Source organism: Akebia trifoliata, chromosome 12 (assembly GCF_017979445.1).
Source record: "Akebia trifoliata isolate Shusen 1 chromosome 12, ASM1797944v1, whole genome shotgun sequence".
Classification (NCBI taxonomy): domain Eukaryota; kingdom Viridiplantae; phylum Streptophyta; class Magnoliopsida; order Ranunculales; family Lardizabalaceae; genus Akebia; species Akebia trifoliata.
In genome coordinates this window covers 26,179,700-26,201,780 of record NC_141386.1, presented here as the reverse complement: position 1 = coordinate 26,201,780, position 22,081 = coordinate 26,179,700, and the positions used below count along the sequence as shown (strand labels likewise).

The 22,081-nt window shown below is 34.4% G+C and overlaps 2 protein-coding genes across 2 annotated transcripts; one reads left to right on the top strand and one right to left on the bottom strand.

The window, feature by feature from the left end:
• Positions 1–2,505: 2,505 nt before the first annotated feature.
• Positions 2,506–6,539, top strand: LOC147389172 (U-box domain-containing protein 45-like). Its single transcript, XM_086419586.1, has 3 exons — positions 2,506–3,349; positions 3,497–4,468; positions 5,988–6,539. The coding sequence occupies exons 1-2, from the start codon at positions 2,805–2,807 to the stop codon at positions 4,419–4,421; spliced, it is 1,470 nt and encodes a 489-aa protein (XP_086275712.1). The 5' UTR covers positions 2,506–2,804; the 3' UTR covers positions 4,422–4,468; positions 5,988–6,539.
• A 4,601-nt stretch (positions 6,540–11,140) lies between these two features.
• LOC147389171 (stromal cell-derived factor 2-like protein) lies at positions 11,141–18,520 on the bottom strand. The gene is made up of 6 exons (XM_086418355.1): positions 18,166–18,520; positions 17,944–18,084; positions 17,682–17,822; positions 11,954–12,003; positions 11,725–11,854; positions 11,141–11,619 (listed from the first exon to the last, which is right to left on the bottom strand). Exons 1-6 carry the CDS (start codon positions 18,268–18,270, stop codon positions 11,536–11,538), a joined length of 651 nt encoding a protein of 216 aa, XP_086274481.1. The 5' UTR covers positions 18,271–18,520; the 3' UTR covers positions 11,141–11,535.
• Positions 18,521–22,081: the final 3,561 nt, after the last annotated feature.

The window sequence follows — 22,081 nt, the reverse complement described above, 5'->3', positions numbered from 1 at the left end:
GGTATCTCTAACATAGATCAAGACTTTGGGGGGTGGGGGGTGGGATACATTATAGCTTCCATTGGTTACATGGCCCTTCCCTTTGAAAAACATAGGGATATCACCAATATTAATCAAAATAGAGGGGTTAAATATTGAATTTTTATTTTAAAAATTCGTAAGGGGCTATATTAATCACTCTTCCTTATGTAGCTTAATTTTAGATATATAAATAATTATTACTTTTATTTTTATTTTTTCATTAGACAAGCAATTAGAGGTCAATAATTAATTAGTAGGTGAGGCATGCAGTTAACCATTGTAATGGAGATCGAGTTGCTGTTTCCAAGTCTTCTCAAGAACTATTGCAAGGAATTGACGGTCCGATGACTAGGGCAAGGACAAAGAGGATGGAAGAGGCATTGCAAGGCTTGATTGTGGAAGTCCAATACAAAGAGGTCATTCTAGAAGATTCTAAGGCTAACTTCGGAGATATCAAAGTTTCATTAAGGATGGTCAACTATATTTTTTATGCAAGAGATCAATTTGGAAGATCAATTTGAATGCAGGGGTTAATTGGAAATTTTTATGTTCTAATTGTCCTTAGTTTTGAATTCTTTATTTCCTAAGGACTAATTAGACTTTCTTTATTTTTCCAAGGACTAATTAGAATTAATCTTGATCTAATTTGTCTATAAAAGGGCACCTCATTTTGTAATTGAGACACAATTTACAATTTACATTTTATGAGCAATTCTTTGAAGTTTATTCAAGAAGTTTCTTAAGCCTTCATGTGTTCTTTATGAGTTTTTGTATGAGTTCTTGCTTGAGTTCTTAAAAAAGTGTATAAATCTTCGACTTATCAAAGGAGTGATCATCCTTTGTGGCGTCTCAAGGTTGGAGTTTTAAGGACATAGCTTCCTTAAGGTTCTAATCCGATCAACATTTTTTGTTCCCAAGTGATCTAACACGTTTTGAAGACATAGAATTCAAGAGATCTTCAAGAGGGTTCATATCATTCAAGAGGGATCTTATCACATTGCCTATTCAAAACCCCAAATCCATAAATTAACCATTATTATTCAAATTCCAAAACCCATTTACTACTTGATGATGGATAAAAAAATAAGCTCTTAAAGAGCAATATAATGCTTTCTATCACTCCCATCTTAGCATAGTCTTACTCTGAAATACCTGGCTGGGTAGAAATGGGAAGGTCTTTTCCAACATTAACCCATATTGTGAGCAAATTATTCTCTTGACCATGGTCTTGGTAAACCAGCTCGCACAATCGAGTTTAAATGAGAGGTGCATCGTCACACCTCTTCCTCAAACTCTAAATGATGTTACAAACCCGACCAGATCTTGAAAACAAATTAAGATTGTTCTCAGCAAAGGAAGATGCTAATCATGTGAGAATTTGAGTAGTCATTTTCTTGCTAGTCAATACATAGATCTTTAGTCTCGAGAAAAAAAAAGGTATTCACTAACTCGTTTTAATGGTAAAGACTTTAGCAATTGAAGGAATGATTTTTCATTCAATTGGTATGGTTTGGTTGAATGTGATTTTCCAAAGTAACTCATTCATTAAGGCTCTGAATCTACTCATGAAGAATGAATCAAGGGAAAAAATACATGATCTCAACCATATAAACACAAAATTCAAGAGTTGATATTTATCCCTCGAGATAAGTATCTTTGGGATGTGTGTCACGAGGATTTATGTAATTCTCAACCATTAGATTTCATGTTTACACTGCAAAGATCATGTATTTTCTCATAAGTCAATAGATCCCAACCCATTTATTAACGCCATTCAAAATCTAGGGAAATCAATGTACTTATCATAGAATATAGAGTAGTGATTTTTTGACTAAAAAATTATCACTCGGTTTGTACACACGACTCACATGGCAAGGGCATAGAATCATAAAACTTTTTTTTTGGGATACACAAGAAAAACGATTAATGATTCTATGCCCTTACCACATCAGCTGAGTACAAATTGAGTGAAAACTTTCTAGTCAAAAATTTATTAGCTTAAAATGTACTCTCATTATTGAGCTTACGGATATTAACATCCAATTTATTAGGAGAAATCTACATTATCTGACTCATCTTTTGGTTTCTTGCAATCTCATCTCTAACTCTAAGCCCTATCTCTGTGCTTTCCAAAAAAAAAAAAATAATAATAATAATAATTGAATAAATACTTGCATACTAGATTCTATTGTCACACCAACTTTTACAGGTCCAAACATATGTGCTAATTCTCGGTTAATATCATTATGAATTGGGATGCTCTTAGTAAAAGTTGGTGTAGCGATAGAATATCTTCTATACTTATTAGGTGCAGTAAATTATTGCCATTCAGCTACCATAATGATAAATTTCCACGTGTATACCCATGTCTGAGATTCACTCGATTATTATTCGATGGTCACGATTGAATAGTTTCTAATATACAAAAATTGTTATAGTGACACTTAAAAGACAGGCATGGGGAATCGAATCTAGAGTTAATTTTATGAGCTGGAGTGCAGAAAGTCGTAACAAAGAGGGACATTAGTACACGAACACCCTCTCAAGGCTCAAGGAGACGGACGTCCTCCTTCGAATGGTATTTTCAAAAGAGAGAGAAAATAATGGCTTCTTCAGGAAGCTTTTTTTCTGCAACTCTCTCTCTCTGATCAATAGCCGTACTTTTTAGAATTTATTGATCTAAAACCCTAATAAACAACGAACCAATCCAAATCTCTCTCTCTCTATACACAATGTGGTTCGTCCGTCATCTCCGATTGCTTTTCGTCTGAAATTTGTCAAAAATGACGAAATATCACCGGAATGACGTCGGATCTCTGGTTCTAGATCGTCACAATGGTGCGAATTTCCGGCTATGGTCTGCATTTTCCGGCGCAGGTTTCCGCCGGAAACTTCTAGACACGATGCTTTGTGGTGTTTCCCGTCATCGCCATGAAGAAGAATCCAATGTTGGATCTCCAGAGCAAAAACCGCAAGAAAGATCAGAATCGAAGAAAAATGGAGGATCAGAGAAGTTATCTGACCTTTTGAACTACTCTGAAGCGTCGGATTTGGGCGCCGACGAAGTGGAGAGCGAAACTAGGAAGAAACTTGAAGTATTTGAAGAGCTTCAAGGAGTGGTAAAGAGATTGCAGTTCGAGGAAGGATCGAAGAAGATCGAAGCTGCATTGGATGTTAGAAGGCTTGCGAAGGAAGATTCAGAGGCGAGAGAGACTCTCGCTTTGCTTGGAGCGATTCCTCCTCTTGTTGGAATGCTTGATTCGATCGATCTTGATTTCCATATCGCTTCTCTCTACGCTCTTCTCAATTTAGGGATCGGAAACGCCATGTAAAGTTTATTTGATTCTATCCATTTTTGTTTTGGTTTTTTTTTTTTTCGGTTCTTAATTTCTTCAAACAGTTTCAAGTTCCATCATTTTAGCGTAAATTTCTACAAAATGTCCGTTTTTTTACCAGATTTTCATCAATTTTGCAGGAACAAAGCTGCCATTGTGAAAGCAGGAGCGATTCACAAGATGTTGAAGCTAATTGAGTCTCCAAATTCTTCGGTTTCCGAAGCAATAATTGCAAATTTCCTTGGCTTAAGTGCTCTAGATGCGAATAAACCGATAATCGGAACCTCTGGTGCGATTCCTTTCTTGGTAAAAACTCTTCAAAACGTAGACAAGAGGAGTAGTAGCCAAGCAAAACAAGACTCTCTAAGAGCGATTTTCAATCTCTCCATATCCCCCTCAAACATTCCCCAAATTCTAGAAACCGATCTCATACCCTACCTTATAAACTCACTTGGTGACATGGAAGTAAGTGAAAGAATCCTTTCGATTCTCAGCAATGTTGTTTCAACTCCAGAAGGGAGGAAATCGATTAGTAAGTCGACCGATTCGTTCCCAATTTTGATCGATGTGTTGAATTGGACCGACTCGCCGAGTTGCCAAGAGAAATCAACCTACATTCTAATGGTAATGGCTCATAAGGCTTATGGAGATAAACAAGCTATGATAGAAGCAGGAATTGTGTCGTCTTTGCTGGAATTAACACTCTTGGGTAGCACATTGGCACAGAAAAGGGCTTCAAGGATCTTGGAAAGCTTTAGAGTGGATAAAGGAAAGCAGGTTTCAGAAAACTATGGTGGAGGAGGTTTGGGTGGAACTGTTTCTGCCCCAATTTGTGGATCTTCGCCGTCTTTAATTGGTCAGAACAGTGATCTAAAACAGGGTTTGGAGGAAGAAGAAGAGATGATGAGTGAAGAGAGGAAGGCAGTGAAACAATTGGTACAACAGAGCTTGCAGAGCAATATGAGAAGGATTGTTAAGAGAGCAAATTTGCCTCAAGATTTTGTTCCATCGGATCATTTCAAGTCACTCACTACCACTTCAACTTCTAAGAGCTTACCATTCTGAGACAATGGAGGAGTTTATGGAGATCTGGAGAATGAAATATATCCAAAGTAAATCTTTCTTCTTCTCTAGCTTCATGTTCTTGATTTTTTATTTTGTTTATTTTTGGCTGATTAATTATTTTAGCAAAATAACTGTTCTTATGCATGTTTTAAAAACTCGTTTTGACGGCTCATCCCATCTGTGAACGAGACTGAGTCGTTTCAGATGAGTCTTCCAATACGTTTGGGGATGTCTCGCTCAACAATAAGAAAAATGAACGTAGGTTTTAAATCTCATCCGATACATTGACTTGTCTATCCGTCTCACTGGTGGACGATACCGAGACATATGGGACGAGTAGTCTTGGTCTCAAATGAGATTTAAAACCATGTTCTTATGTTGTTAATTATTATTGAGTTATTTAGAAGTTGGGTGATTTAGATATATCTCTTCATGTTTTGGTGAATATTTGAGAAACCTCTTATGCTTTCAAATTGATGACATGCTCCTTGACCTGCCTTTTCTCATAGAAGTGTAAAAAATATTTGAATGCCCCCAACTATGACCTTTTACTCAAAAGAACTACCTCAAGCTCTTAAATCTTTATGTTAAATTATATTTAATCTGTTCAACCTCATCTTCAATCCATTCCAACCTCTGAGAACTTGTTTTTAAAAAAGCCCTTGATTTTTTTTCACCCAAAATTTTAATGGCTTGTACTTCACCCAAAATCCTATCTTGCTACGGAGGTTCAACATGGTAAATGAGGAGAGAAAAAACTTATCCAAGAGGTTGAAGGTATACATGAGAGCATTTTGGGTTATTTTATATTAGTCTATTACAGAAGACTGAGATCAAGGGAGGCATGTAATTCATTGGAATATCTCAAATATTCACCAAAAGTGATACATCTAAATGATCACCTTAAACGTTTGTAATTTGGTTTATTATTCCGGTTGTTGTTTACGTGTGCCCTAACACGATAACAAAATCCCATTATTAGTAGAAAAAAAAAAAAAAAATACTGGGTCCATTTCAGGGATTTTGATTCAGTTTGGCTCTCTGTTGGAATTAGAGCTGCAAAAGTTTCAGTCAAGAATAACTGAAAAGAAAACAAAAACTCTTCCAACAAACGCTTAATATTCGCAGGGCATGGTGTGTAAATTTAGAAAATCGTATATAGTTTCTTTTCTCCTGGAATTGCACAACCCAACTTAATGGATGGGTCATTTTCAAATCCACATTCTTGTCCAGCTTACACAGAAAATATAAATTTTTTATGTTGGGATGGGTGTTGGTCATTTTCTTGGGCGTATAGATGGGAACTTCTCATTGCTTTTTCAACTAAGAATCTTTTAGATCGTTGGTTTCCGTTTCAGGGTCTGAGGGTTCCATGTGGAATATTTGGATTTTCCAAGTTGGGTTGAATTAATTTAAGTAAATACATAGAGTGTGATATTGGGCTTTTAACCTTCTTTTTCTTTGATTAGTTTAAAAAATTAGTAATAAATACTTTCTTTTATTAATACTTTGACCTTGATTACTTCTAAACATTTGTATTTTTTTTTTAATCTTTAATTGTTACAGAGAAGGAAGGACAGCTAATCCAAGTGAGAGAAGAGAAACCATGTGCAATCCACCCCCAGGTATATATATAATGTGTGGTGCTTATCAGCGATGATGATCATATCTAGAAATTTAAATGCATAGTGCTTGTTGCATTTATCCCCTTTTGTAAAGTATATAAATATTATGTGGTAAACTTAGTTACTCATGAATGATTTTGTTTAGCTCTAATCCTGTATTATATCTGAAGATGCCAACTTAGCTGATTTGGTTAGGTTTGTCTTGTGTTGTTAATATGACAACCTAGGTTCGAAACCTGCCTTCACCTTCTAATTTCCAATCACTAATCTGCTTGTCTGGCAAAATCTGAAGATGTTTTAGAAGATTTATTTAGAAAATTGTTGTTAGAAATCTCAACTGTATATAAAATCCATCTCACCTGATTTTATCCCATCCGAATATTAAACCAGTCTCATAGATTCTACTTTCTTAAAATTTGATATGGTGTATCTCATTATATTATGGGTATTTTAGACATTTCATCAAAATCTTTTTGAGGACAATATTTTATAAAGTGCATCTCAAACAAATTATATATATCAAGGGACATTTTTTTTTTTAACTGATTAAATAGGTAGTTTGGTAGAAATAAAACTACAGTAATAGTTAATGTCTTTTGGCATCCAGCCAAAACAGAGGAAATTGACCATTGAGGCAGGGATACCAAGAGCGTGACGCTAGTGCTTGACATTAAATGATTGTGCAAAATGCACATAACACCATTGAGAGAGAAATTTTTGCACACATAAAAGTCAAATCTATGATTTCTCATTATCCTGACCTGACATTGTAAGACGCAGAGTGTACCGTGAGCTTTTCCAACGTTGGTATTTTTGTAAATTTGGGATGACCTTAGTACATATATGTGTTGTCCTGCTATTTATCTATACGATTCTTTGAAATTTCGAATTGATTTTTTTTATTTTTTTTAATACAAAAATATTTAATGGTATTCTCTAGTGTTATTAGATTTTTTTTTTTAGACTAATGATAAAAGGACGTGATAAAATGTGCGATTTATGTGGTTGATGTGGCAAGTTCATGAAATCTTAGACCCTTTTCATTGTGTATTCTGAAGAAAAAGATCTATGATTTTGATCACTTGCAACATTAGCCAGGTATGTTTTAGGATGCCCCTTTATCAAGACTTTTTTTATGCCTTGCAAACCCTAATTCTTTGTTGGACCTTTGTCTAACAATTAGCTCAATCAATGGAACGGGATTGACAAACAAGGTAGTTCACATGTGCAAAATCTAGCGAGACAAATGAGATGACTCGGATGAGATTTTTAAAATCTCGGACGAGTTATTAAAATTCTTCTGAGTCAATTGGAATTTTGTATTTTTTAATTAAAATAATATTTCTTTAATTTAAATACTTATTATTTAAATAAAATATGATTAAACATCTTCTAATCTATTTTATTTTATGAAAAATAATAAGTATTTTAATATAAATAAATATATGAATAAATAATTATAAAACGAGTTAAATGATTTATCTCATCTGATATGAGTTGACTTATCTATGACAACTCAGTCTCATCATGAACGAGATGAGATGTCAAACCAAGTTTTAAAACCATGAGTAAACTAGATTAGATCATTTTTTTTCATGATTAGCTCTTAACAAGTGGTTTGATTTTTTTTTTTTTTTACACATTAATCTAAGGGTAAATTACACTTTGACATTCTGTAGTTTGCCATAATTTCATTTTGACTTCATAACATTATGATAGTGCACTTACCTCACCTCCCCTTTTATGAATGATGTTAAAATTCAGTTGTTATTTTACTATTTTATCCTTTTATATTTTATTTAAAATATAGATTTTAAAATAATAATTAAAATGCTTCGGTCTAAGCATTCATTGAACCCATTTTTTCATAGGTATATTTTTGTTTATTAAAAAAAAAAGATTAACAGTTTAGAATAGGTAAAATGGTCTTTATAAAAAGAATTTAACGGTTAGGTTGACAACAATTTGATGGAAGGGAGGTAAATGTAATTATCAAAACATGAGAGGTCAAAATGGAATTATGTTAAATTATTAGGGGTCAAAAGTGTAATTTACCCTTAATCTAATGTCAATACATCGGTGGGGCTGAGAGAGTTGTTCTAATTCCAAGATAAAAGAGTTATCTTCCCATATATCACCTCATTGTAAAATCACACGATAAATGGAGATATTATTATTATTATTAGAGTATGTGATAATATGACTACCCCACGTGGCACACTCGATCGACTCTTCTGACATGACAAGTTTGGGAATACTACATCTGTATGTATTGGGATACACATTTTTATGAGGGAGTGGAATTTTGTATCCTGAGGTGTGCAGATCTACAATTCCCGAACTTGTCACTCTAATTTTGAAAAGACAGAGTGGTAAGTCTAATTTTCTACAAAACCCGGGGGATGCTCCAGATTACTGGAGTGAGGGCCCTTTTACAGTGACGATGCGTTGTTAAGTATTTTCCTCTCCACGAATGACTTACAAAATAAAATAAAAGACCTTTTGTCGTGAGGTCGTTAAGAGCTCCCCCATTACGTTGTTATGGGTAAAGTTCAACACTGCAGGCCCAAGGTACAGCTACAATGTTTGTTCTGTCAACAAGAGCCTCACACTATGTTTTGTCATATGCCATGCCGGTGGTACATATATGTCATTTAGTTTGTCGTCCCAATTATTGGGGTTTATAACATAACACATAGGGTTTGTTGGGGAGCCAATACCTTTGTCCTATACGGGTTAGAAGTTTTTTGAGAGGATGATCTCTTTGGTAAGGAGATCATCCTCACAAAAAATCAGCCAAATCTGAAGTTTCTAATTCCATCAAAAGTGATTTATAGTTATTGATCGTTAATTTTTTACCATTAATTTGTAAACCACTTTTGATGGGGTTAGAAATTTCAGATTGGGCTGAGGAGATCATCCTCATAAAAATTAGTACAATCTGAAAATTTTAAGCTATGCAGGGCAAATTTTGACTCTCTAATGCTACCCTAACATATATGTTTTGAGTCATATAAATAGGACTGGCAACGGGTTGGATAATATCCGCTTACCAACTCATCTGATCTTTAGTTGTTCGGGTACACGCATAGTTATTTTTTTCAAATCTTTTTTGGGGTTCAGATACGGATGACCTTTTTGTTCGTCCGAGTACTAATTTATCTGAGTTTAAAACAATACATTCAAAATGTGGTATATAAACTAAAATTAGGTTCCTTCATGCCACAATGACGTATACATATCCAACTCGATTATCTGTTTGAAATTGGTGTATGAGTCAGATATAGATACAAATATATACTTCACCTGACCTACATCCATGGGTTGACAACCCTACATATAGAGCTGGTGGGGGAAGAGCTGATTGCAAATTAATTTCTATAAAAAAATTTAGGAAGTAATGGTGGATGGAAAATAGGTTAAAAAGATCTACAACGCATGCGCATGTGTTACGATTCCAAAGAGACATAGGCTCAACTTTCAGCACTACTAACATTTAAGTATTTTTGGTGTATATTGGTTGGGTTCTTATCATTTGATATTATAGTTAACACCATGTTTTGAGTTCAAACCTTAGAAGGAATGACTTTGGGAAAAAGCTATTTTGAGTCCCAAAAAAGAAGGGTGTTAGAGTGAAAAGCCATTGCAAAATGAGCATCGGAAAATTAGTGGAAATGGCAACTTGGGAAAGATACTAGAGTTGTTATGAAATTGGAGAATGCTTCTTCAATATGAATAGGAAGAGAATAGCAAAGAAAAAAATCAAAAGAATATCTCTAATCTTCTTTACAATGAGAATCAAAGGAGAACAATACAAGAAAACTCAAGATTTTAATTCCAAACCCAAGTCTTGAAACCCTTTAAACCCAAATCCAACGGTTGAGATAAGAGACAAAATAAATAACAAGAGTGAAAGTCATGGTAGAGTGAATTGGGGCAACCTGGGACTAAAGAGTGGTGATTTATTATAACAACAAAGAGAAATGGGTTGTGTTCATAAGCACATGGACTCACAAACCAGTAAAGTTATTTACTTGTAGTTGTTGGGTGGTTTTGCCTAGTTTCCATCTTCCGATATCCTTGGCTTAGGCCTTAGGAGCCATACAAGGACAAGGGTACTAGATTTTGATAAGAACTGATTTACTATCTGATCTATGGGATTCTTGGAGGTGGGGTAAAAAGAAAATTGGTCCCACATTTACATGAATAAGATATAGTTTTGCTATTAATGAATTCATGGTCAACCATTAATTATTCTCATTTATTCATGGCACTGGCAACATGTTACTGTCTTATATGAGAATTAAATAGGATACCATTCTTACCCAATAGAAAGAAAGATATTAAAAAGAAAGAAATGATTTGTACTTGTATTAGCTAGGGGTTTCAATGGGCTGGGCCTAAAAATGGAAAGATCGACCAATCTTATTAAATTATATGGATGAACCATTGGGAAATTATAAAATTGCATAACCAATTCTGATTGCGATCCACCTCTGGCTCTGACTGCATTTGGGTTCATGTTCTGGAGGCTGATATTTATAGTAAAAAGGAGAACTCAATTACAAAGAGAGCTGCTGTTGGCCGCGCCCCACCCCCCTCAACCAACTTCCACTTATTACACTCCAATTTCTTAAATTATTTCATCCCCTAATTAAAGATTATAACACATTGAAACAACTTCAACAGTTGCTTACAATTGAGATTAGGCACATATAATATCCTAGAAACCTAACTTTTACTTGTTCTCCACCATTAACTTATCTTTTATTTTATTTTAATTGGGTGTAATAAGTAAAAAAGTTGGGGTGCCAATAGCAGCTCTCATAAATTTAGAGCAACACATTGGCCATCTCCTTCCACTCGTATATAGCATCAACAAGAATACAAGATATCTTTCTAAAGATTTCAGAGTTATGCTAATGACATGACCAAAAGGATGTAAATGGTTTGTATTCATTGGCTCTCTTTCAAAGGGTTTCAGAGCTTCAAAATACCCAGCCACTGCAGAATTGAATTGTGCGTTTCTTGTGAGGTATCCTCCCCATCTATCAAGCTTGACAAGAAAAATCACCAACTTGTCATGATAGCTACTTTCTTCTTTTTTTTTTTTTTAAAGAAACGGAAATTTGTATTGAAAATTTAGAAGTAAAAGTCTTTGAGTGGTCACGGCATGATGACCATCCAATACAAATAAAAACTTAACAATCACGGCTCATGATTTCTGAGGGAGAGCTTTCCCGATTATCCGAAAGGAACATTTAGCCCTGCTTAAAGAAGTTCCAGTGACTTTTGGAATCCAAATAATCACCAGACTCCCTTCAAATCCGTTATGTGGTAAAACAAAAAAATTGGAGCAAAAGTTAGTCCCCTTAGAGAGAAAAACTGGGGTTCAATTCAAGGATCCACAAATCATGGGTAAATGACTTCAAGTAAGGATTCTTCTTTTAGCTGTGATCACAAGAATTAGCCACCTGACTCTTTTAATTCTATTTGCTTTCTGTAATTGGTAGGTAGACACCCTCTGCAGCTGACCAGACATTATCAGGCCGTTTGTCTCGGACACCACAAACCTGTACAAACCCACCAACAATCTTCAACACAGAACATGGAAAAGTTGATTCTGATAAAGCTCTATCTCTCTATATGTAACAAATTTCACATTTTCTTTTCATTACCTCTTGGTGACCTCCAGGTAGCCGGGTGTATTTCTTGTCATGACTATGCAAGTAACCACCGGTGTCCACGTGTTGAAGTCTGATCCTTTGGTCTTGCTTCCAGGTTTTTCCATTCCCCTCAATCTCAAGCCTAAGGAAACAGCCACAGCATGGAACATTAGCTATCCAAATAAATAGACCAAGGCAGATATAAGATTTTACTTTTAAGTGAAATGGTTGTAGGCCTCACCTCCAGTAATCACCAGTATCAGACTCACCTTCCATTCCAAAGCAGCTCACCTGCACAAGGCTTACTGTTAAGTTACATAACCAAACAAGCAATATTGTAAAGTCCAACATTCACGCCTTCGCATTTAAAGTATGATAACCAAAAATACCTTCATTCTTAATTTATAACACGTGGCAAGGCATTATCTAGCATGCCCAGGCACTCTATTATTTTCATTATTGACGCCTAATTAAAAAGATTTGGGTTTGTCTATCTATTTATTTTTTATAGGTAAAAAATGAGAAGCAAACCCAGGCATTCAATACCCCCTTGAACCCAACTTCATATGCTAACCACTAATAACCCTATACCTAGCCAGAAGGAAAAAAAAAAAAAAAAAAAGAAGATATCCATGCATGATAACATTTTTTCACATATAATTATATATTTTATGATGTTAAAAAATGTTTAACCATCAACGTATCTTTCGAGCACAACAAGACTTGAAAAAAAACCATAATATCAAGACTATCATCAAATCTCACATATACATCATCTACCAAACAAATTACAAAGAACCATAAGCTTATAAAATTAACTATAGGCTGCTAAAAAAATAGGTAAAAAAAAACCATGTCCAAAACGTGAAATCACATTTTTTGTTGTTTTTTTTTAATTGTTAAGAGTTATAGAACACATTTTAAATGACTTTATCAGAAAAATAGAGTTTCTTGTGACTATGGCTTTGCTCAAATGGATTAGAATTCAGGGAAACACAGCTGAAGTAAAAAGGTAGATAATCACACCTGAGTACACTAGAAACAGAACTCTGACTACCAATAAAGAATAAGTGAAGGGGAGAATGGTCCAATCAGGTGGGTCTATGGGGAAGCCGAACAGAAATGAAGCTTGACCAGGTTCAGCAGCTTTCATTGCATAACGTTCGAAGACTCAGCGAGGATACAGAAGATTTACCAAATCCATTTACAAGTCTGTCAACTTGTCGCCAATCATAAAAGGTACAGTTTGTTAAATCATTAAGATATAGATGCACAACTTAGGGTTAGCATCACCCTAAATATGGTCCTAATGCCCTTCTCTGGGCATCAAAATTGCATTAAGGAGATCCCCAGGGAAGGACCATAATGCCATTGAGCCTATTTGTGACTGGGCCTCTCACCCTGTTCCAAAATGAATTCGGGTTTGAACATCAACCTCATAAAAAGCCACGTAATTGGGGTGGGAGAGGCTAGCAAGATTAGGTCCTTTTCCTTATGTCATACCTCAGGCTTCTTCTTGGGTAAAACGAAGGAAGTGTGGGTTCCGGTGCTCAAAAGGTTCACCAAGTGATTGGTTCATGTCGAAAAGAACATGTTTGTCTAAATATGGAAAACTCTGTTTGGTCAAAAGTACGTTATCTGATTTGCCGGAGTACTTTCAATCCATATTTACTATTTTGATGGCAATAGGAAATGGACTTGAGAAGCTAGTTAGAGATTTTATTTTTTTGATAGGTAAATGCAACTTATATTAATTGTGGTCGAGAAGACTAATGAAAAGAATACTAAAATGAAAAAGCGGACCAACCCAAACGACTAGGACAATCTACATACGCAACTCCTTTAAACTCCGCAAAAATTTTATACTAAGAAAAGAGAAAACCTTTAATAGAAACAAAAATGTCCTCTTAAGGATACTTTTAACCTGTAAAGAATTTGGTGATTTCTTTCTTTCCACACCCCCAGGTAGTAGTGAGAAATCCAATAAATATTATTTGGTGTGGGTGGGGCAAGATTTTCCCTCCTAAAAATAGACGGAATTTGAGTTGTACACAGTTCAAAGATATAAGTTGGGCTGTCCTTGGTAAATGGCTAGAGCGATTTGGGGAGAAAAGATGAGCATTGTGGAGACGGTCAATTGAAGGTAAATATACGACTTTGAACCGAGGTTGGAGTTCCAATCATCCATCAACCTCTCAATGAACAAGAGCATAGCAAGGTATATCCAACAACAAAAGACAGTTCATCGGAGGCCCCATTATTTTTAGGACGACATTTGGTGCCATGATAATGCTGCTTATTGCATAGAATTTCCCTTCATTAATTTGATGAATGAGATATAAAGGCGTTGGTTAGTGAGTGTACAATCTCAGATGGCAGGGGGTGTCATGGGACTTCGGAATTGGAACCAAAAAAATAAAAAATTAAACAATAGGGAAATGGAGTAAATCGCTTCTCTTTTTGAGACATTGGGAAAAGTGAAAGTCAACTCATGGATAAAGGATAGATTTTTTTTTCCTTGGACAAGTTGAAGGATAGAATATTTTGGAAGTGGTCCTCGCTTTAGATAGAGTCAGCCATTGTGGGTCATCTAATCCACAGTCACTTGGAGGTTAATACCTTTCCAACCAATAAAGTTTGGATCTCTGCCATGACATCAACGCTTACCTTTTTTCATTAGAACAACCATGTTAAGCAACATACTTGTATGGACTACTTGAGAAATACAAATAAGAAAATTGCCAATTGGTGCTCTTTTTGTAAAGAAACCATGAAGTCAGTACGTCACTAATTTACTATAACATCTCCAGAAGGGTGCGGGAATATTTCTTTGTTTCCTTTGGCATCTGATGGACCTTAAACAGAATTCTTTTTGGGATATTGATTGGTGGTAATAGAATGCTTCCATCTCTACCAGTCTTTTTTATTATTATTATTTTTGATAGGCAAACAGAAATTTATTAGAAGAAGGAAAGAATTTACGAAAGGAAGGATGAGCTATCCAACCCAAGGAAAGAAAAAAGAAAAAACTGCCCACTCGCAGAAAAACACAACCCTACAGAATTTATCGATGGAGGATGATTCCTAAAACGATTTTCTGGAGTTTCTGGAAGGAGCATGACAGCCACATGTTTTCAAGGAATGGGAGAAATAGGTAATTCTATTATCTTTAAAATGAAGGGCCTTCCTTTTTTGCATGGTCCATTATCAGTAAGGAGATGAGAGGTTACTGGTCCAAAGACTTGGTGTTCAAATGGGAGGAAATAGTTCACAAAGTGTAATCTGTCTCTCTTTTTCTTGGCCGGTCTTCAAGTGATAAGTGAAACCCTCCCTCATTACCTCCTATGCAACATACATACATGTTTTTCTTTCTTTTATTTAATAATATTTGAGTATTACCAACCAAAAAAAGAAAAAGAATGAAACACATCCTACTTTCAACAGTCTTAGAGTCTCCATGCAATAACCATACATTACTGTTGGTATGAAAGTGAAAGCCAGACTACATTCTAATTATGCCAAAAAATTTGTTGGCAGAGTGATCCAGCATGAATTATGAATGCAATCCCACACTAAACAACTTAACAATGACCCAAGGCTTAAAGGAAAACACAAGGAAAAGAAAGACAATGGATAAGATAGGTCAATCGCCGAGCCCATTGCCAAGTGTCATCTTTTCTAGACTGCAAGTTAATTTAATGCAGCTAAAAACCTTATCAATCAAGATCTATTTTCTTCATAAAATTGAAGTACTTAGATGGAATGGACACAGGTTTCCATAAGGATCAAGAATAAAACATTGGAATGGACTCATGTATCACAAACATGTAGCAAGAAATTAACAAAGTGGAAGTCAATTTAATGGATATAATAACTATATCATTCAATAACCTAATTTTGATTCATAAACTCAGTAATGTGAAGTTCTGAAACTTTATTTTAAATGGCACAAGAAAAAGAAAACAAATTGACTTGAGTTATAAAAAAAATACAATTTTTAAAATGGAAATAGTAAACACCATATAATGAAAAGGGAGCCTTTGTGTCGTTTATCATTTAGCCACTTTTTTTTTTCCAGAAATGACCCTATATTATATACTCAAGGATAATACCCTTTTTTTATGAGTAAGCTAGACTTGAACCCACGACCTCAAAGTTTTTTTTACAATGTGTTGACCAACTTGAGCTATGGGTCTAAGCCCTTGCAGAATTCTGATGTGATCCATGTAGGATAACACCTTTATTTGGAGAAGCTAGCAATTTTAAGGATGGCACCTTTGTACTGCCTCTTTTGTTGCTTAAATTAACATAGCCAAGCTAGTTTATTGCAACCGGCCATATCTTCCAACTTGCTACTCCATTCCTTACTCCTAAGAAGCAGAATTTTTTTATTTTTTTTGGAGATATGATAACTTCCAATTGTTATGTTTGTTTACCATAAAATAGTACCAATAGAAAGCTCTCGCTGGGATCTTTACACCGACACTTCTTAAAAACTTTGTTTTATTTACAGCCAACACCGATGTATACAAAAGTAGTAGTAACTATACCTATCCATTCGCCTTTTTAATAAACTTTAGATTTCTTTTTTGAAAAAAGAAACTATTCTTGAGAAATCCTCTCTTAGTAATAAATTAAGCATTCTTGAGCAAGATGTTCATCACACATTCTTCCCCCATGCTCAATTGGCTGAGTAGAGCACAAAAGAGGCAGAAGCCCATTCATGTTATGATGTTTCCTATTTTAGTTTTACTTAGTTAAATAGATTGGTTTGAATTTTAATAAGTCTCGCATTTAGTAGCAACTATGACTCTTTGGTAAATCAAGGGGAAACAACTGAGGAGAAGGAACTAAGGTGGGTGGCTAAAGCAGAGGTTTGCCCTGACATAGTATGCAATCAACACATATTCATGTACAAATTTTACAAGCTAAAATAATAAAGTTGGCTATGATTTATGGAGCAACATGCAAGGAAACGTGTAGTAAACAAAACTATCTTGATATAAATTAGTGGAAAAACAAAAAAAGACAAAATTTGATTTGAAAGCATCCAAGTGAATCTAGGAGTAGCCCCAATAGTTGGAAACATAACAAGTGGATAGTTGAGATGGTGTGGGCATGTATAATGAAGAACAACAACAGTGAGAAGGAGCTTTGATGCAGGTTTAAGGATCTAAGAGGAAAAGAAGCAGATAGAAAAGGATGCGGATTGAGGAAATTAAGAAATATTTTAGAACACTTTAACAAAAGAATTGACCAGTGTCTTAAAGGTCTTTGAGGTTTACAAAATGTTAATTTGTAAAGGCTACATATTTTCAAATGCCTCATTTCATTCTTTCATATGAAATGGATTAATGTTTTCGAAAAATTCTACTAGGTTTTAATTTTTAACCAATGCTATCCTAATCTTTACTTTTATTTTCAACATTCACTTAGAAGGGTTTGCTCAGAAGGCTTATGCCTAATGCTTAAGGCTATGGAAGCACTTCTACTAAAGGAATGTGCACTGCTGGTTGAGAAATAGCATGTGAATTGACCTCAATCTTGGAGTGGAAACATCTGACTATCGATTCTATTTTTCTTTTGTTTTCCAATCGTACTAGTTAGTCATTCGTTAATTAACAGTGTTTTTTCTTTATCAAAGGGTTAAGTAAGTCTTTCTCACACAATGTATATTTATGTGTTTCCCTCTTAATAAAATTCCTTTTTCTATTGGTCAGGAAAAAAAAAAAAAAAAATCTGACACCCATTCTTTTGGTAGGACTTGTTAACGAACAACTGTAAATTATTTCTTTTACTCAAGAATTTATTCATAAAACACCTAAAACAATATAAAGAATTGCACAAGCTACCAATAAAAGACTGCATTTACAACTAACAATAATTATTTAAGGTCAAGAACTAAGTGACTGTAAAATTCATTTATTTCACTTAAAAAAGCTTAATGTTTGAGAACAAATCTCACTAACCTCAAGGTTTCCAGATATCGGGGACGCGTGCAAGTGGCTGTGAAGCCATTTTCTAGTCTTCATGTGTTGCAACCTTACAATCGTGCCACTTTTAATGGTGTCGCCTTGTTTGGCAGATGTATCCGGCTGAGGCCTAACAATCTGTAATCAAGAAAAAAAGAAATCTTATTTTTAAATCCAAAATCAATTTCAAAGCACTCAAAACCCCCCTTCACGAATCAAACACATGAACATTAAAAAAAATGAAAAATCCAATTGTTACCCAATAACTATTCGAATCATCGACTTCGGGGAAACCAGTAATCGATTGTTGTCCGCTTCCGGATCCATACGGCACATCGTGAGAATGAAGTCTGACTTTCGTCTTCTCGTGCATCAACTTAAGGACTGATCCATAAGTAATCTGCCCAAAAACAACAAAATTGAGATTGAGATCTAGAAAGAATTCCATTAATTTCAGTAAATTAGGGTTTCGTTAGCGTACCCCAACTCCTTCAGATGCGGTGGCCGAAACAGGAGACGGAGAGATCTGATCTAGATCTAGGCCTAGGAAGAGAAAGAGAGCGAGAATGAAGAAGGAGATTGCCATGAAGAAGATCAGAACAATGAACCAAATTTGTTTCCAAATGGGGGATTCAGAATTAGAAGATTTCGAGTAGAGGGCTCGAGTGGGTTCTGTAATTATGGTTTTTGGTGATGAAGAAGAAGAAACGAGTTTTCTTCGGGAGAGGGTCTGTGGAACAGAAGAAGCCACGATTCGATCTTTCGAAATCTCCAGAGCGAAGAAGCCCTAGAGAAGATTTCGATTCAGTTGGAGATTGTTTTTTAGCTGTTTTTGTTGGTTCAGTTAGATTAGACATCATCACAGAGAGATGCCACGCTTGACAGACGTTTGGAGCAAATTAAATTATTACACGTGGCATACAGATGACTTGTAGAGTTTTGATTGGCTTGAATTTCCACGTAAACTCAGAGTCTTGGGAGATATTTTTGCCTGGAAAATATTAGTGTTAAACAAGTTATGAGCCATGCCATCAAACGAACGGTTAAGATGGAAAACAGGTCCTAGACATTGAATCTATGTTTTATTTTACTTTTTAGCTTTCCGTATGTTTGACGGAAAGCTACAAATATCGTTTAAGGTTAGAAAATTTTCTCTTTAGGCCACTCTTATTGGCTTATGAAGAGAGCTTCTATTGAAACACCAAATTTTACTAAGGGCACACCACGATGTGTGCAAATTCTTTAGTGGTATTTCATACATGGTTTTAAAACCGTTTTGAGGTATCGTCTTGTCTTGTTGGAGATGAGACCAATTTATCTCAAATGAGTTTTTCAATACGTTTGAGTCGTCTCATTCAACAAGGAGAAAAATGAAGTATGGGTTTTAAATCTCGTTCGATACATTGACTTGTCCGTCCATCTCATTGCTAGGCAAAATCAAGATGATTTAGGTGCTATGTCTCGGTCTCAAACGAGTTTTGAAACCATGATTTCATATGAATTGGTGTGGCAATAAATTGAGGAATTTTTTTGTTTGTTTGTTGAATGAGTCAAATCAAATCCACATCGGTAAATTACCCTTGGCAATAAAATGGTTTTTTTATTTTTATTTTAAAAACATTGATATTGTCTATGTTTTTTCCTTGACGAAAACATTCCTCCATTGACATTTTAAATCTTGAATGTGAGATCTTCAACTTTTCTCTTCTTCATCTTGTCAAAGATGGAAAAATTGGAAGAAGATGATGAGAGGTCGATTAGGAATTGGTTTGGATATACTAAGAGTGTCAATGAGTACCTGATTACCTGATATACCCCAATCCAATTGGTCGGTTTAGGGTCACCATTAAGGACCGGATCATCTTTGGGTCCACTAACATCAACCACATGCAACGAAGTCTAATTTTCTTTTGTTATGTTTCTTTTGCCACTTACAAGCAAAATTATTATTTCTCTCTCCATTTAGAACAAATCTTAAAACAATTAGGGTTTGAAAGGGATAAGAATAAGAGACCTTGAGGTTAGAATGAACAACCTTGAGATCAGATAGAACTTTTGCTAGAAGTTCGTTTTTGGCATCGATGGCACAAACATACAATTTATCTTATATATTCGGGTGATAAATGCTTATCACTCATTCCATTACTTTATGTATCCTTAGAACCATATAAAATAAGACTTGCCTTCCTTGTCGTTTTTTTGATGATTACAATATGTATTTTTTCAAACCTACGTCTTGATTCTTGATAAACTGTTGGATTCTTGTAAGGTACTAACTCATAATAGTATTGATAACATATTGTATTTCTTATAAGATATGTTTTGTGGCCATCAAATGTAATGAAGGGATGCAAGCAACAATTTTGAGTTGAGAACATCAACTTCTTTTGGTGTATTATTTTTTCCTTGATTATATATTCATTATTCTCTAGAATTATAATCTTATATAAATTTACATATTGCACATGTAGTCACGTAGAATTTTCATAAATTTCTATAATACCTCTTTGGTAATTTCAGTTTTTAAGCATTGCAAATAGACTGCTTTTTTACATATCCAAACTTTGGAGATCTATATAGTTTTGATAGATATGTATACCATAATGTCTTAGAACTTTATTGTGATGCCTCCGAAACACTACACAAAGCCCTATGTCAAATCTCGAGGTAGTAGACGACATCTTGAAATTTCGGCATGGTTTCCTCTATTTATGTTACCATTCCAAGGCACTCAAACACATGATATCTTACTTATATATATACAAAAATAAAATAATAACAGAAGCATATATACATTTAACAACATAATGTAGATTAGAGTATAGAGGAGGTAAATAATATACAAGATTCTAATGAAACTCCTAACTTTAACAAAAGTCCTAATGCTCAATCCAAAATTTATTATATCACCTGGACGAACTGACGCTGCTAGGAGGTATATTCTCAATATTTACTATGTAACAAGTTATGGTCATCTATTTGACCAACTAGGTGATCATCATTTGTTAACACTACTCTACACTGGTTTCATCAAGTGCAGAACCTAAAACTAAAAAAATGATAAGAAAATGGTGAGTAACAATAGTTATCCAGTAGGAAAGCAAATAATTTCTGTCAATAACCTCATCTTAAAATGAACGAGTAAGCATTTTGAATAATTTCAATACATGCAACGTTTTACAGAATAAACTACGATAATTACTACATATAATCAGGGATGAGCAACTAAACAGTTAAAAATCCGCATTACATCAATTAACAGTACTTACTATAACATTTCATTTTTTTACTTGAATCTAATTGATAAAATTGAAAAAGTAAACATGTTATTCATTTTATAATCCAAAATAAAACAATAGATACATAATACATAATGGTGGAGTAATGGAATTAGAGAGTTGAGATTCTACGATTGGATTGCTCTTAGTTGGGACATGATGTTCTAATAATAAAGTATCAATTTTTGATTTTTTCACTGGTCAATGCATACCACACTTGCAATACCATTTTTTCGGCTTATGCTAGTTGTTTGATGTGAGTGTAAGCAATGGGTATCTTTTCAATGTGTCAGAACGTTCAATTATTTTAAATTATTAGTGATCACTGACTAATCATCTTCGTCTATGCCTATCAAGTGTGCATGTGATTCCCATTATACAACCCCATTTGTGTATGATCACCTTTACATTATAAGTTTATTGGTAAAAATAGAAAGAAATAAACTCGGATTTCAGTTGTAACTCCACTCTCATACGTGTCTCATACCATGTATGAGCTTGATTGTCCCTACCGTACATCCCAAGATAATATATCGCTTCGGATGATATGATATACTATCTATTCAAGTATTCATAAGTTCTTTAACAGTTTATAAAATAGCTACATATATATATATATATATATATATATATTTTTTTTCTTTGAAAATAAATAAGAAATTAACATTATAGAGTTGAGAATGGATATCTAGTTTCCTACCATGCAATTGTGACTACTCGATCTAAATTAAATAATAATACGTAACGCATAATCGTAAATAAATATGCAAGTTACCTCGTGACAACATAAAATAAATTAACCCTAGATATTCATTCATCAATCCACACATAGCATTACAATATAAAATACATACATCACCATTTGGGTGTGATTATGACATTTTATTGTTTCATCCATTTTTTTTATTTTCATACTTTTTCAATTTTTCAAACATAACATTCATTTTTTGATATTTATTCACTCAATATGAGTTTATTAAATATTAAATTATTTTTCAAACTTTTAAATTTATTTTTACCATTTAAATTGAAAAATTACAAAAATTTAATCAAAATAGGGCCCGAACAGTGTATAGGACTAAACTGATGGAAATAATCCGGTGAAATGTCTCACCTACG

Coding starts and splice junctions, on each gene's coding strand:
- LOC147389172 (XM_086419586.1), top strand. CDS start 2,805: ATGACGAAATATCACCGGAATGACGTCGGATCTCTGGTTCTAGATCGT. Junction 3,350..3,496: donor TTAGGGATCGGAAACGCCAT/GTAAAGTTTATT, acceptor TCAATTTTGCAG/GAACAAAGCTGCCATTGTGA.
- LOC147389171 (XM_086418355.1), bottom strand. CDS start 18,270: ATGGCAATCTCCTTCTTCATTCTCGCTCTCTTTCTCTTCCTAGGCCTA. Junction 17,823..17,943: donor ATGATTCGAATAGTTATTGG/GTAACAATTGGA, acceptor TCTTGATTACAG/ATTGTTAGGCCTCAGCCGGA. Junction 11,620..11,724: donor TACCTGGAGGTCACCAAGAG/GTAATGAAAAGA, acceptor GGGTTTGTACAG/GTTTGTGGTGTCCGAGACAA.